Source organism: Parasteatoda tepidariorum, chromosome 3, assembly GCF_982258835.1.
Source record: "Parasteatoda tepidariorum strain Cologne lab strain chromosome 3, Ptep-v5.0, whole genome shotgun sequence".
Taxonomy (NCBI): Eukaryota; Metazoa; Arthropoda; class Arachnida; order Araneae; family Theridiidae; genus Parasteatoda; species Parasteatoda tepidariorum.
This window is the reverse complement of record NC_141757.1, coordinates 57,101,793-57,117,649: the sequence shown is the minus strand read 5'-3', so window position 1 is coordinate 57,117,649 and position 15,857 is coordinate 57,101,793. Positions and strand designations below refer to the sequence as shown.

Here is a 15,857-nt window from a genome sequence, read left to right as displayed (position 1 = left end):
TGGTATTAGATTGTACAGTATTTAAACTTGATGTATTATGGTAAAACTTTCTTAGATAGTTTGCATATGTCGAGGGGGTATTGTGTATGCTAGGTATTTCAGTCAAAAAATTTTCAGTCTTGGCCTTTTTTCCAACTTGCACCCATGACATGCATAAAAGTGACCATGAGAATACTGATTTTTACTTAATTAAATATAAGATTAGATTTAAATAAAATGAAGAGCTTTCTATGAACATAAAATCTCAACTAAAAAATTCTCCGCAAGCAATTTATTGACATTTGTAACTAGTTTCAATCTTTTTCCCGCTACCTAATTGTGACAAAACTTATTTGAAAAAACACTGATTTTTTTAGTGTTTTAATTTTTATAACAATCTATATCAATTGTTATATTGTCATATTAGAACATTTTTCTTTAAATTTAGTCTTTTGAAGCTATAAAACTAGTAATTAACTTTTCAGAATTTCTGTTACATTCAATTTTTCTAAATTGACTAAGGAGTAGAATATAGAAATTTTGTCCACTTATATAAATATATTTTATATTACACATTGTATACTTATACAATCTATAATCAAAATACCTATAGATTGTATATTTTATGAGTCTACAATTCAGTATATTGTAATAATCAAAACTTACGAAGTATAATAATAGATAAAATTAAAGAAGTTTCTGCAAAGGTGACAAATTTTCTTTTGCACGACATGTGTGTATATTATGCATATGTGGATAGGATCTCTTAACTGTGTTGGTTTATATATTTAAGATTCAATCCATAATATGTATTGTAAATTAGTTGAAACAGAATTGAAGAAAAATAATTTAGTGTTTATTTGTAAATAAATATTACATGAAAAATAGTGTGTAAAAATACAAGATGAACATATAAATGAAAATAAATCAATACAAAAGGAACAAGTACAAAATATAAATTATACTAATACTCACAGAATTTTATCAAAGCACTAGTTCATAAAAATGAAAGAAATTCAGAATTTAAAATTCAGTTTACTTATTAAAACAGGTGTGATAATATACAGGGGTCTGTCTAGGTTTTTCTGAGAGGTACCTATTTTGTGAAAATTTAGACATAATTTGTGAAAATTATACTGTCTAAAAATTATGTCTTAATTTTAAAAATTATATTAAAAAATCACAAAAATACGGTAAAAACATGGATTTATCGTTTCTTATGGGATACTAAGATAAAATTTTAAGAAAAAGTATTATGTGAAAGTACAGTTTTTCTTAAAGTTGAACTTGTGAATGTACTGCTAAACGGTAGTAAATTTGGCCTGGACAGAACCCTGATATATAATTTATTAGTAAAAATTTACAATTGGATGCCCTTCTTATTTTGACGTTCTTACGGAAAACATTAAAAATGACTTAAAAGATTCTGAAAGAGAGATATTTTAATAATAGAAAAATAAAATATTTTATAAATAGTAAAATGATCAATCCAAAGGGTAAATTAAATTTTGCTAGACTATTAAGTTTTGTTCAAGTGGAAGAATTTGAAAACTTTTATATCACTGTTAAATAAAGACTTCAATAGTTTGAACTAAAACTAATAAGATTATCAAGCAGTCATAACTTCTGTTTCTGTACATTCTACTTGGTCTGAAGAATTTGTGATAAAGATTAATTGTTCTTGCTGTAGGTTTGAATTTTCTAAATTTTGTAAAATTACCGGAACTGAATCTGCTGACTGTACAATACTGTATTCATGTTCAACCCCAGTGCTTGAATCTCCAGTACTAGGAATGATATAATATTGGCTGTTTGGTTCACCACTACTACAAATGTTAGAGCTATAACACTGAACTACTTCTCCTGATGGAAGTATTAGTTCTTGAACTTCTAAATTAGTTCCATCAACAGTCACTGGATAAGTTTTAGATTTAGTTGCATTCTCTAACTTTATATTTTGAACAGTATTTTCTGAGCCTGTCTCATGATGGAATACAACTTCAACAGTACTTTGCTCACCTACTTGATGCATGAGATTGCTAGTTTGATATGAGGTTGTTTCAGCTTTTGAGGTTTGATTATTTGTTTCATCAGACAACACAGATTCACAAACAATTTGTTCATTATGATTTTCTTTCATTTCATGGTCTTGTTCTCCCATACTGTCTTCTTCATCAAAGTTAAAATCTGATGAACTTTCTCCTTCTTCATTTCCCATATTAGAAATGGTTTTATTTGAAAATGTCATTTCAGGATGCTTTTTCATAAATCTTTTCACAGTTCCTAAGCATGGAAGTTTGAAGAAATCTGCCTTTTTAAAGTATTCATAAGCATATGGTGCTTTTTTACACCACACAGCACACTGTTGCAAAGTGGAATCTGACCAACGCATTTGCTTCTGACCAGTATAAGCACGGATTTGTTCCAAGATGTATGTTGCGGGAGGATCACCTTTACTTGCATTTTTACGAATCGTTCTAAGTTTTTTAAGAAAAGAAAATGATAATTGCCTTTCTTGAACAACGCATCTATCTTCCAGTTCTTCAATTTTTTTATTCAGATTAGCCACTTTTTGTTTTAAAGAAGCAATCTGTCTTGCTTTTTGTCTCAAGTGTGATAAATATTTAGTTTTTTCCATAAAGCAATGTGCAAGTGGCATATTAGTTGTTAATAAAATTGGAGCTTTAGCAATGCAAGAAGAATCTGCCTTATTAGTAGCAATTTCATTTTGTCTATTCAAATGAGGACTTTTTGCAACTGTAATCTCATCTTGCATTCCATTACATATAGGAGATGAGTTTCTTTCTTCAGGTATATTATTAACTTCGACATCCATCATACTGTCATCTTTTTCTTGATCAATATCGTTAGTTTCTAGTAAGGCATCATCTACTTCCTGTAAGTTTGTACACGATTGTTTACAAACATGAGTATCTACAAGGTGCCCTACAACATGTTGAACTACAGCATCTGTTTTTGAAGGTTCAGCAGCTTGAGTTGATGGAGTCTCATTTGTTGATGGTATTACATTTGATTTTTTTATCAAATTGCTTGTAGCATCCCCAATGTTTGATATTGCACCTTGAACAATTTTTGGCAAAACGTCTGTACCAATTGAATTAGCTAAGTTTTGATCCATAAGAAATTGTAGTACAGTATTACCAGATGGTGTTTGTTTTTTATTAACTTTGATTATATCTGGGTTTATTTTTAAAAATGTGTTCGGCCCAATTTCAATAAGATTATTGTCATTGTTATCTCGTTTCTGTACTTTCTTTTTGATGGCTTTACTTTTATCGGATACTTTATTTTGGGTTCCTAGTGTTTTATTTATTTTTTTAGAAATTTTATTTGTGTTATCTATAGTAGAAGAGGTGTTAACTATACTGGGTGAAATCCTTTGAACTGTCTTATCTGTAGTAGAGGGGGAAGAAGTATTAATTGTACTGAAGGAAACTTCTTGAAATGGTTTTTGCAGTGAAAATTTTTTAGCTGGTGTCTCTTCGTTTGTTTCATCTATGAAGCTAATTTTGGTAGGACAAAAGACGTTAGGAGAAATTTCTTGACAAGTTGGCTGAAATGTTTGATGCTGTATACCCATATTGATTTGCTTAGAATAAGTTTTAAACGATCGTGAAACAGTATTTTTAGTAGTAGATTGCAAATTGCTAGCTACGGAATTTTCAGGCTCATTTATTATTGATTCTATTAAACTATTTTGTGAATAATCCTGAGAAATAAGGACATCTTGTTTACCCCCATCTTCTGTTTTGATTTTAACAATAAGAGGTCCGTTAGAACTTTTATTTTTGTCGACAGGTTTAATTTCTTCAGTATCAGTACCTTGACCAATGTATTTATGACCAAAAACAGTAGGTACAACACGGGGTTTTAATGAATCTGAATCATCTTTATAATCAATAGAAAGAAAATGCTTGCTGCAGACAACAGAATTCGATCTAGGAAACCACATGAACTCGGATTTGACAGCATGATTGATTTGTTGAATCCATCGAGCAGCCAAATCGGGATTAGATGGGAAATCATGGAAAGTAATAGAGGGATCACATCTCCAACTATCAGTGCCACACTGCGGAACACAACAGTACACCATTTTGCTCACTAGTTTTTGTATCTTTTGACGATACTTAGTTAAATTCAATTGCTTTCTTTCAGAAAAATATCAGCGATATCGATAGAAAGATATAATCAACGAATAATGATTTTTGTAAAACACACACATATAAATCTTTATGCAATGATTTGAAAGAATTCCCCCATTTTTAACCAAAACATTTTCATTCAAAAATCAAATCAACGCCACCAGATGGCGAAAGTGCTGAGATAACCTTTTTTTGCTTTTCGCTTGAGGAAAAAATTATCTTGATACATTTAAAAAACCATGACTCTTAAGATAATGAGAAATATTAGTAATTTGATTGAAACAATTAGACATTGAAAAGCTTTTTGAATGAAAATTTTAGAATATTAAAATTTCAATGGGTGGCATCACAACTGAAGCTTACGATTGTAATGGACTTCGCCATATTCTAGATAGTAAAGAAAAACTAAATATATTTTGCATCGATTGATCTTTTTGTTGTGGTGAATTAATATTATTTAATGAGCAAATAATTAATGAGTATGAATAAAAACACATCTGAACTTTTCTTGATCTGCCTTTTTACCGCAAAGAGTTTTTGACTTATTGTAAAAAGTTCTATTAAAGAGTTCCGGTTCTACGAGAATGCATTATTGTGGTTTAAATGCCAGACTGTTTACATCATGCTTATGTTGACAATGTAAGTTAAGTTTAAGATTTTGATTTAAAAATTATTTTAAACTTTGTCGCTTGTAAAAGGTTGATCATGTGGTTTTTTAATTGCGATGTTATTTATCTTGAATTACTGTATTACTCTTGTCTATGTTATACTTTCAAATTACTAGCATTTTTAGATAGGTTAACTATATGTAAGTTTGATAAATGATTCCATCTTATATATTAAATTACTGGGCTTTATTTATTGTAGATCTGAAAGATCATTATTTAAATATGTTATAATCTTTAGGTTTAAATTAAGTTTGGGAGTGTCTTATTTCAATTACTTTATTAAAAGGCTGTTACACAGATTTAAATTGTTATTAGTGTACTAATAATTTACTTTATTAAAATATAAAGATGCCTGATATTTTTAAATTGTAAAATTACAAAGTAAGAATGATTAAGTTGCTTCTCATTTACTCCTGTACTTCAGTAGCATTTTTTGGGAGTATTCACAGTTTATGGCTTTCTGTTGATCAGTTCAAGGTATCTAATTATCTGTAAAGCTGTAAGGTTGAAATGTATAATAGGGTGCTCTTTAAGCTGGGCACTGTAATACAGAGTTATTACTCCAGGGAGGGAAAACTGGCCTTCAGAGTGTGTTTACTTGGCCCCTGAACAGTTTTAAATGTTAATAAAAATAAACAAAATGAGAAAATAAAGACTTTTTATTTCTATTTTTGAAAGTTGATTAGTTTAGTCAGGGGTCTGTCCAGGTCACATTTACTACCGTTTTGCGATATCTTCACAAATTCAACTTTAGGAAAAATGATTGTTTTACAAAATACTTTTTCTTAAAATTTTATTTTTGTATTTCGTAAGAAACGATAAATCCATATTTTTATGTTGATTTTTTAATATAATTTTTAATTTTTAGAAATTATGTCTAAATTTTCACAAAATAGGTACCTCTCAGAAAAACCTAGACAGACCCCTGTTAGTGAAAGGTTGATCTTCTGGTTTTTTAATTGTGATGTTATTTATCTTGTAATACTGTATTACTCTTGTCTGTGTTATACTTTTAAAATACTAGCATTTTTAGATAGATTAAGTTTATGTAAGTTTAATAAATGAATGTTTTATATTAAATTACTGGGCTTTATTTATGGTAGATCTGAAAGATCATTATTTACATATGTTTTAATCTTTATGTTTAAATTAAGTTTTGGAGTGTGTTAATTCAATTACCTTATTAAAAAGCGATTACACAGATTAAATTGTTATATATATTTATTTAATATATATATATATTTATATATATATTATTATATTTTAATATATATATATATATATTACACTTATATATATATTTTTAAAAATATAAAGGTGTCTGATATTTTCAAATTGTAAAATTACAGACTAAGAATCATTAAATTGCTTCTCATTACCCGTGTAGCCTTTAGTAGCATTTTTAGGAGTATTCACAGCTTTTGGCTTTCTGTTGATCAGTCCAAGGTATCTTATTATCAGCACTTTTGTTAAGCTAAGGTTAGAATGTAAAATAGGGTACTCTTTAAGCTGGGCATGATAATTAAGAGTTTTTACTGCAGGGATGCACAATCTATGGTCCTTGTGTCAAAACTGGTCTCCAAAGTGTGTTTACTTGGCCCCTGAACAGTTTTAAATATTAATAAAAATATAGAAAATAGGATAAGAGAAAAAAAGACTTTTTTTTCCATTTTGGAAAGTTGATTTGTTTTAATTGGTCATCTTGGCTCTTTATTTATTTATTGTTCTAGTGTAACTCGGTAGTTGATTGTAAAAATTTCTTTACAAATTTATAACTATCATTTCAATGCTTGTACAGAAATGTAATAATTTGAAAATTATACATATTACAATATATAGATAGTATATACATGTTATCAATTAAGATGCCCAGGACACCTTATACATCTTCAGTTTTTTCAATAACAGTCTTTCTTTTTACTTAACTCATGTTGGAGGCCTAGGTTTTCAGAAAAAGGCCTAGCGTAACTGTTTTACTGCATATTATTCTTCGGTGCTACTATTATTTTTGCCATTTTTTATTGTTGAAAATTTCACACTTTTGTTGTTTTCCCTGCTTTCTGCGAGAGCATAAATAATTACCGAATTTTAAACTTTCCCCAATACATAAATTTTGGCCATGTTCAAGTGTTATGGAAAATAATGATTGTTAATGTTGATAAATGCTCAAAACTCAAGTATTCTAAACTGCAATCTTCAGAAATCTAAAAATTTCCAACCTCTATCACTGTACAGCAGGGTTGGAGTTTTTGCCGGCAAAAAGGGGTTTTTGCCAGGACAGTGGCAAAAACCTGGTAAAAACCGGCAAAAACTGGTAAAAATCGGCAAAAACCAAATTATCTAAATTGCTGATTAAATATTATTACAAAATACTTGAAACAAATTTAAATCAATCATAAGGAATAATAATTTTGATACATAACATGAAAAAATTATTTTTAACATATTAATAATTAATATACCTAAGGGTAATAATTTTTAAAAGATTGAAAGTTTTTGATCTCTTTTCATTTTAGAATCCTAAAATAAATGTTTTTTTACAAATAAATATTATTATTTGTATAATACTATTATTTATTATAAAACATTATTATATGTACAATAATTAACTACACATGTTGATAGATATTTTATGCTTTAAATTATATTTGCATTATTTTAAATAAGTTCATTTCACTGGAAAAAAGAGAATAATCACAAATTTTCCAATCAATAATGTTTTAAACTACTAAAATGATACATTATCAATTAATTATGGAATAATAGTTTTGTTAATTTTTTTGTAATTATTTATATTCATAGTATATATTTCAATTTTAGGAATAATTTTGTATCAAAAATGTGTTTTTGTCCTCTCATCCTGGAAAATATAGGTTTTTGCCACTTTTTGCCACTTTGCTTGGCAAAAACCTGTTTTTGCCAGGACGGTTTTTACCGGTATTTACCATGGTTTTTTCCACCTGCGGCAAAATCTTGCCAACCCTGCTGTACAGAAATGTGCAGTAGGATAAGTTTCCATATCAGTATCTTTGGCAAATTATTTGCCATGTTTTGGCAACTTTTTGGCAGTGGTATAAGAAAATCTTAAAAAAAAAAATAAATAATAATAATAATAATCACACAAAGAGGCCAATTTTTAACCAGCCTTGTTAAACCAACACATTAAAAATTTTTGCAAGTTAAGAAATTCATTTAGCGGCATGGCGAAAGTAGTTGGTGCAAGAAAATACCGATACGAAGACACCACATCCAGTAATAATAGTTAAAAATTTTGTTTCTTGAGGTTGCTTTATTGGAATATATTTTAATCAGGATTGGCAGGTTTTTGACGGTTTAAACTGTCACGTCAAAAACCTCACTGTCAAAAATGTCGAAAATGTCAAAAACCTATTTTCATATGTGAAATTTAATTAATACATAAAATTTATATATTTTTTTATAAAGGATAATGTTTTTAAATATGTTCTAGAAAAAATAAATTTAAAATTTTGAAGAAACACTTATATTTTGAATAGTAACCAAAATCTTGTACTTTTGAAAGCTCACATCTTTTGTAATATTATGTATTCATTTTCATGTTATTGAAAATCTGCAGTGATATTATTAAGAAATTTATTTATAACCAAATTTAGTGTATAGTATAGATTATATACTAAAAATTAGACATTTTTAAAGATAAACATTAGCAGTTTTGTTCATTAGACATCTTTTAAAGAAAAAATCTTTTTAATATTCTTTTAAATCTTCTTAATAATCTTTTTAACATAAGACAATACAAATTTAAGTGCTTTCTGTTAAATACACAGAGTAGTTAGTGTCGATTTACAGTATATTCAGCCTATTCATTTACTATGCTGAAAATTTAGTTTATCCAAATACTTGTGAATTTCATTTTGCTGAATACTATATAGTTTTGTTGAATATCTAAATATTCAGCTGTTGAATAATTACTTCTTGCTTTCAAGATATGCATTATTTGTATTTTTAATACAAGTGGAGAAAAAAAAATTAAGAGATAAAAATTGTTTTAAAATGATAAGTGTAATAATTATAAATAAATATAATAAACAATATGAATTATATTTATCATTATTCACAAATATAACTACTTTTAAATTCAAATTAACATACTGGATAATAAAGATATTCGGTATAACATAAAATTTTTTTTTTTTATACTAGTATCAAGTTTGTGTTTATACAACAAAACTTGCAAGTTCCTTATAAATATTAGTTATATGTTCCTTATATGTCAAAAATGCATAGTAATAAACTTTTAATTTTCTTAAGTATCAAAAAAAAAAATTTTTTTTTTCAAAATATAAATATTTAAACAATTTTTGTGCAAAATTTTTCCGCTCATGCATTTGAATATAAATTTCTGAGATTTTAAATCTGTTATTTTACTTTAATTTTAATTAAAAAATTTTTTAAAACCTGCTGATTACCTATAGTATAATTAAATTTCAATATAATGCATGGCAACTGTTGGTAGTTTTGAAGTTTATATATTTTCTCGGCAAACTTCAGTTTTTGATGGTTTAAACCAGTATTATACCCTTGTCATGTCAAAAACCACTTTTTGACATCAAAAACCTAACCCTGATTTTAATCAGCATTAATTGAAAATTTAATTAATTGAGATATGATAGGGATTATTATAATAAAAATTAATTTAAAGCAATTAAATTAAAGAGATATAAGGATTAATATATATAAAAAAATTTGAAATTTTTAAAAACAATGCTTTAATTTTAATGTAAATTTTTGTGTTATTACTTCTAAACTATTTATGAGGAAATAAATGTAAATAGTATTTGAAGAATAGCGCATTAAAGATTTTTTCTCTCCAATTTACCATATTATTTTTTTTAGTCGTAAGACATTTTATTATGTTAGGAGCTTAGCAGGTATTATTATATTTTCAAAACTCTGTTTTAAATAAAATTGACACCTTCAAAATATCATATCAGTTAATTTTGTTCTGTTTTGTTTAAGATACTTATAGTCTTTTTTTTCTTAATTTGTGATAATATTTTAATCTTATACAGCATCTTCTTTTGCAAAACCTTTTATTTCTGATGATCTCAGTAGATGATGTTGCTGAATGAGTTTTTAATTGCTTTTATGTGTGAAATAATAGAGAAATATATGCACATAGTGCTTAAAAATTTCTTCTTGATTGTGTACCAAGATTTCAAAGCACATCTTTCTAAATTGAATTTTAAGGCTCAGAGATTTCTCCAATCATATTTATAATCAGATTTTGGATATAAACCTTCTTTCAACTGATCCAAATAATATATTTCAGTTAAGCTTTTGTACTTTGTCCTACCTGCCTGTTAACTAATTTATTAAATTAAGATTTATGTCTTTAAAATATGTTTAATAAAAAAATTAAATTAAAAATAGTGTAGTTTTATGTAGACAATGTTAAACAGTTAAGAAAAAATGGCAAAAAAAGTAGGAATAAGGGAAAAAATTGCTACAAGTTAAAGTGCAATTTTAAATTAAGGGCATCAGCTTTGAAATATGGAAAGTTAAAAATGACAACTACTTAAATTCTTTAAAAATACACTTCAAAAATGAAGTTTTAGGGTAAAATCAATTAAGTTGGTTCTGAGAACTGTAAATATGTGTTTCATTTATTATGCCAACATTATCTCCCAGTTTCTTAAAATATTAAATATGAAATACAAGTGTTTGTAATCATGCTTGTAAAGACTGCTGTTTTGTGACTAAGATGCTATGAGAAATTTTAATTATTTTGCCATGTCTTATATTAATTTGAAAATCTCTAACTTGAATTTTCATTAAAAAATGCTTAGTTATAGCTATTTTTCTTTTCTTTTACAGATCAATACTGACTTCATCTACAATTATTACTCTTTAAGGTATGTAACTGCAGAGATTGCAAGAATAATTGTTTCATTTGATAATGTCTGGCAGACCACCCGAGGAGTTAGCTGCTGAGTTAGATAAAATATTTTTGAAATGTTCTAATGCGAAAAATGGAAAAACAATATCAGTGGAAACTCTTGTGGATGGATTGGTGGTTTTATATGATGAATGTTTTAATTCATCACTTAGACGTGAGAAAACAGTTTCAAGTTTTATAGAATATGGTATGTATTGTTTAAAATTTCATTACTTATTGAACTATGAATTATATATGAACATAAACTGGAATATAGATATTTATTTTATGTAATAACTTCGATCTATTCTCATCTTATGTTAAATGGAAAGGATTTATCTTTGACTGCCTAGGGTGATCTGAATCACCCTAGATTCTGTTCTGTTCAGATTCTGTTCTGAAACCCTTAATGTTCTTTTGCAGAATGTGCTTTTACAGTATTTTAGCTATTTAAAAAAGGGGGGGGGGAAATCCATTTTTAAATAAAATGAAATTTTGTTATTAATTAAAGAGAAAAGTGAATATATTGTATTGAGGACAATTACAAAGTAGTAAAGCATCACTGCGTTTTTTCTTTTTGATCTATTTACAGAGATGGATAAAAAATGTGGGCTGGGTTTTTGACGTGATAGGCAACAGGAACTGATTTAATTCATAAAAAATCCAAATGATAATTATAATGTATGTGAAGTAATTTTTTTATAGTGTATTTAAGACATTAAACTAATTTATATTTATTATTTTAAAATTAATTTGACAATAAAAAGAATAGTTTTGAGCAGAAGAAAAAAAAATCACATTGTATTCATACTTTTTTAGAATTCTTTATCTTCTCAGAGATTTTTGAATCAAAAATACAATACAATTGTTATTTTAGTTTCGTAGCTAAACTATTTATATTGGGGTTGCAAAAGAATTTAATATGTAGTTGACAATTTTTGTTTTATTGTGTAAGTTTGTATACATAATTCAATATTTACCTGATTAAGATTCCTTTTTTTACAAATTTAGTTTTAAATCAAAATTAGCCATCACTAAAAATGAACTGCAATAATTTTAAGTACTGAGAGTTGTTTCAACTATGCATTTGTTACCAAAAGTTTTATCTCAGAATATTAGTCATAATTTTTTTCCTGAGGCAAGCAGCTGTCTATGTTTAAAGTATATTTTCAAAATAAAATGATTTTTTTTTTCAAGATGCTCTTTTTCAATGTAAAATTTTCATTGTATAAGAAAAGTAGTATTTAATATTTGACATTAAAGTATACCTGCAGTATTTAATATTTGACATTAAAGTATACCTGCAGTATTTAATATTTGACATTAAAGTATACCTGCAGTATTTAATATTTGACATTTAAGCATACCTGCAGTTTGCTATTTAAATTATTAATCGAAATCAATGTGTAATTTTTAGGTTTTTGACATGATTGTTTAATCCGTGGTTATAACTTTCAAAAACTTGCCGATCCCATTGGAAATGAAAGTGCTAATTATCATGATGCTGTTATTTTATAAATATATGCAATAAAATTTTATACTTGTAAAATTTTTATTGAAGATTTAAACTGTACAAAGTCATCTTTATCAAATTGAAATATTTTAAAATCATCTGGAGTCAAAAAAGACAAAAACCCAACTTAACTGAAATCAATTTTATAGAAATCAATTTCATATAATTCATTTTCTCATTGATTATGCAAAGTTAAAAAGTCATAAAATTACTTTAATTGTCTGAAAAAATTTTCTGCTTTCTATATTTTTTATAATTGTATAATTATATAGATTGATTGTTAAAAATCATTGATGTGAATTAACTACACTTGACACCGTTTTACGCAAGCACACTACGCAATTAACTACTCAAGCGCACCTTTTTTTAAAATTGGTTTTTTGATTTCTAAATGAAGACCAATACAGCTGAATTTTTTATTGAATGTTCTATAAAATACTCCTTTCCCAGTTTTTGTTTAAAATAATTTTTTTTTTACATATTTATATTTCAAGACCTTTGGCTCATTTAATATTAAGATCTTATCTCTTCTTGTATCCTATTAAAATAAGTGAATTTTCATTCAGTTATTTTTTTCAGTTTCAATTAAGATCTTATCTAAGTTACAATTTAACTCAAAGACTGATCGGGAAGAAAAGTTTCTCAATCATTTAATTTAGTCGAAACGTTTTTTTTTTATGCTTTAAAAAACTTTTTTTAATGCTTTAAGGTTTATTGTGAGTACAAATTTAAAAGTAGAATTGTATCTATTTGCATTTATTTTCATTGCAGTCGAGCCTTATTAACACGAAATCGCTTAGCACAAAATATCGCTTTGCATGAAACACATGTTTAGTCCCTTGTGTCCGCAATAAATTATTATTGCATTTTACATATTTAGCATGAAATTTTTAAGTTGATTATCGCTTAACATGAAAGGAAGCTGGATAGAGCACAGATAATAATCAGGTGAATAAACTGCCACTTATTCATTTTGGAAAATCATGTTTCTATTTTTCCTTATTGTAAAAAAAAAGCAGATGAGCAAAGAAATTTAAAAAAAAAAAAAAAAATGAAATTAAATAGTTAAATAAAGTAGCTAAAAATTTTAAGCTTATTTTAATTTGTTTTTTTTTTTACATAGTAGTGTTTACTTACATTAATATGTAGTAATATTACAAAATAAATTGTTTTCATGACACATCAGATAAGATGAAATCTGGTTAACATGAATTAATTCTGATAGTCCCGCCAACTTTGCATTAACGAGGTTGGACTTTATATGTTATTTACCTCTTGAGAAGAATCTGAAACAGAAGAGTAATAACGTTTTCATTAAAAAAAAAAAAGGAGAGACAAAATGTAACAGTTGGTTAGTAACAAAAAAGTTACCAAGTATAATTTAGTTCTACTACTTCCTCTGTTTTCTACAAATTTTAAAGAATGCATTAAAAAAATAAAGTCTGAGTTACTTTAAATGCATTCACTTAAAAAATAGTATAAATGTTTAGAAACTAATTTTACAATGTGAATATTATTTTCTAATTGAGCCATCCACAGCACACATCTATTATTCTGTTAAACAATTGAAAAAGGCCTTAAGATAATTCTTTTTTTTTTTTTTTTTTTTTTTTAGATTTCTTTAATAGTATAAATTTTTAATAAAATATTTTCTAATTTAAAGTTGTTAATCTCTGTTATTTAAGATAATTATTTGTCTAAATCAGGGGTCTGTCTAGGTTTTTCTGAGAGGTACCTATTTTGTGAAAATTTAGACATAATTTGTGAAAAATTACAAATCATATTAAAAAATCAACACAAAAATATGGTCAAAATATGGATTTATCGTTTCTTAAGGGATACAAAAATAAAATTTTAAGAAAAAGTATTTTGTGAAACTACAGTTTTTCCTAAATGTGAATTTGTGAAACTACCGTTTATACTAAAGTTGAATTTGTGAAGGTACCGATAAACGGTAGTAAATTCGGCCTGGACAGACCCCTGTAAAATGCAGGGCTGATTGTGCTCCGGAAAAAATACGGATAGATCCAGACGTTTAAAAAAATCATGGATCACAGAAGTTTCCGGAAATCAAATTTTCAAAGGTCATGGGCGTAGGGGCCTTAAAAACACAGTTTATTTTATTTGTTTGTAATAAGGGAGAGCCAGAGAGATACTTTATAAGCTTATATTCATGATTGATATTCATTTTTTATCAGTAAATAGTTGTTATAATCATAAACTCAAGAAAGAAAGACATATTTGTAAATTTTAATTACTTCTCCAGGTCATCATAGGTATCTGTAAATGGTATAGGTATGCGTAAACAGGGGTCTGTCCAGACATTTTGTGAAAGGTCTGTTTTTGCAAAATTGTGAAAATATTACTCGTAATTTGTGAATATAAAATAAACGTTAAGTCACATTCTTTCAACCAGGGTCCGGCTTTTGTGAATTTGTGCAAATAGGATCCTGTTATTGCAAAAAACTTTTTCGAGGAGTTTTTAAATTGTAAAGACAAAAGATTATGCTCAACACTGTAAAATTATAATTAAAAAAAAATAAAAATTTAAAACATAAACACCAATTGCTGCTACTAAATTAGAGATGCAACCTACAAATATTTGGTATTTAGCCTATACTGCTGAAAGCTTAATATTCATTTCGTACGAATAAAGGAAGAAGCGTCTGCCGAAGACAAAACTTAGTTCCTTTATATTGGTCTTCTTTCCCCCCCCCCTTCCTGGGAAGGGTTTATTCTATTGACAAAACGATAATGAAGATAAACAAATTTGTGAAGGGTCCGTTTTTATGAAAAGATATTTTGTGAAGGGTCTGTTAACGGACCCAAACTTCTTCTAAACAGACCCCTGGTAAAATTTTAAATATATTTTAAGTAAACTAACAAACATTGAGAAAAAAGGAAAAAAAAACTTGTTAAAATTTTTTTTCAATTTAAACTGTTTTTTTTTCTTCTTTTTTTTTTTTTTTCCTTAACTCATGAAATTTTCCGGAATTTTGCCTTGGGCTTACAATCACCCCTGTAAATGTAAAAAGTTATATCTGAACTTGAACCATCTGCTTTTATACATAAATTGGAGACATTTTAAAAGATGGAGTTATTTGTGCAATGAAGGAACAGCTTAATTAAAGGATAATTTTGGAGAGTTCTACATGATGCAAAATTTTTTCACTGATTTCACAATTGTATTATTAATTATGATATATGAAGATCAAGGGGAAAGAAGGGCTTATGTCCATTTTTCACAAAAATTGCAGTTGAATAATTGTCTGTCACGTTTTAAAGATTACTAAATTTTGACAAATCAATAACATGGAAAATTTTATCTCCCAGATAGTTATTACACAGTGAAGCTGGGCCATGTTGAAGAAAAACACTCTCTGTTCACCTTTAAATAAATAAATATATATATATATAATGAAATCAGCTTTTATGGCCATAAATTGTTTTTTCCTCTAGATCTAGTTATTTATTATTTTTTTTTTCAAATATAGTTTACTTTTAATTTAATACTGTTTAAATAGGATAATTTTTAAAATAAATGTAGAGTTTTAGAATCTATAGTTAAAACATTTATTATTTCTCATTTTGGGGTGCATTTAGTTCATATTTTCCTA

General features: G+C 26.9%; 2 protein-coding genes across 5 annotated transcripts in view; one reads left to right on the top strand and one right to left on the bottom strand.

Moving 5' to 3' along the window:
* Nucleotides 1-813: 813 nt before the first annotated feature.
* Nucleotides 814-4,093, bottom strand: LOC139425365 (uncharacterized). Its single transcript, XM_071179857.2, has one exon. It carries the CDS (start codon nucleotides 4,091-4,093, stop codon nucleotides 1,589-1,591), a length of 2,505 nt encoding a protein of 834 aa, XP_071035958.2. The 3' UTR covers nucleotides 814-1,588.
* Nucleotides 4,094-4,292: 199 nt separating this feature from the next.
* LOC107454515 (serine/threonine-protein kinase Genghis Khan) overlaps nucleotides 4,293-15,857 on the top strand; it is a 66,825-nt gene continuing 55,260 nt past the window's right edge. For all 4 annotated transcript variants that reach the window (XM_043043315.3, XM_043043272.3, XM_071179832.2 and 1 more), the window contains exons 1-2: nucleotides 4,293-4,781; nucleotides 10,667-10,935. In XM_043043315.3, the coding sequence (XP_042899249.1) occupies nucleotides 10,749-10,935 (187 nt within the window). In that variant the 5' untranslated portion in view covers nucleotides 4,293-4,781; nucleotides 10,667-10,748. The remainder of the gene's footprint in view (nucleotides 4,782-10,666; nucleotides 10,936-15,857) is intronic.

Excerpts from the sequence above, each read along its gene's own strand:
- LOC139425365 (XM_071179857.2), bottom strand. The coding sequence starts at position 4,093 with ATGGTGTACTGTTGTGTTCCGCAGTGTGGCACTGATAGTTGGAGATGT.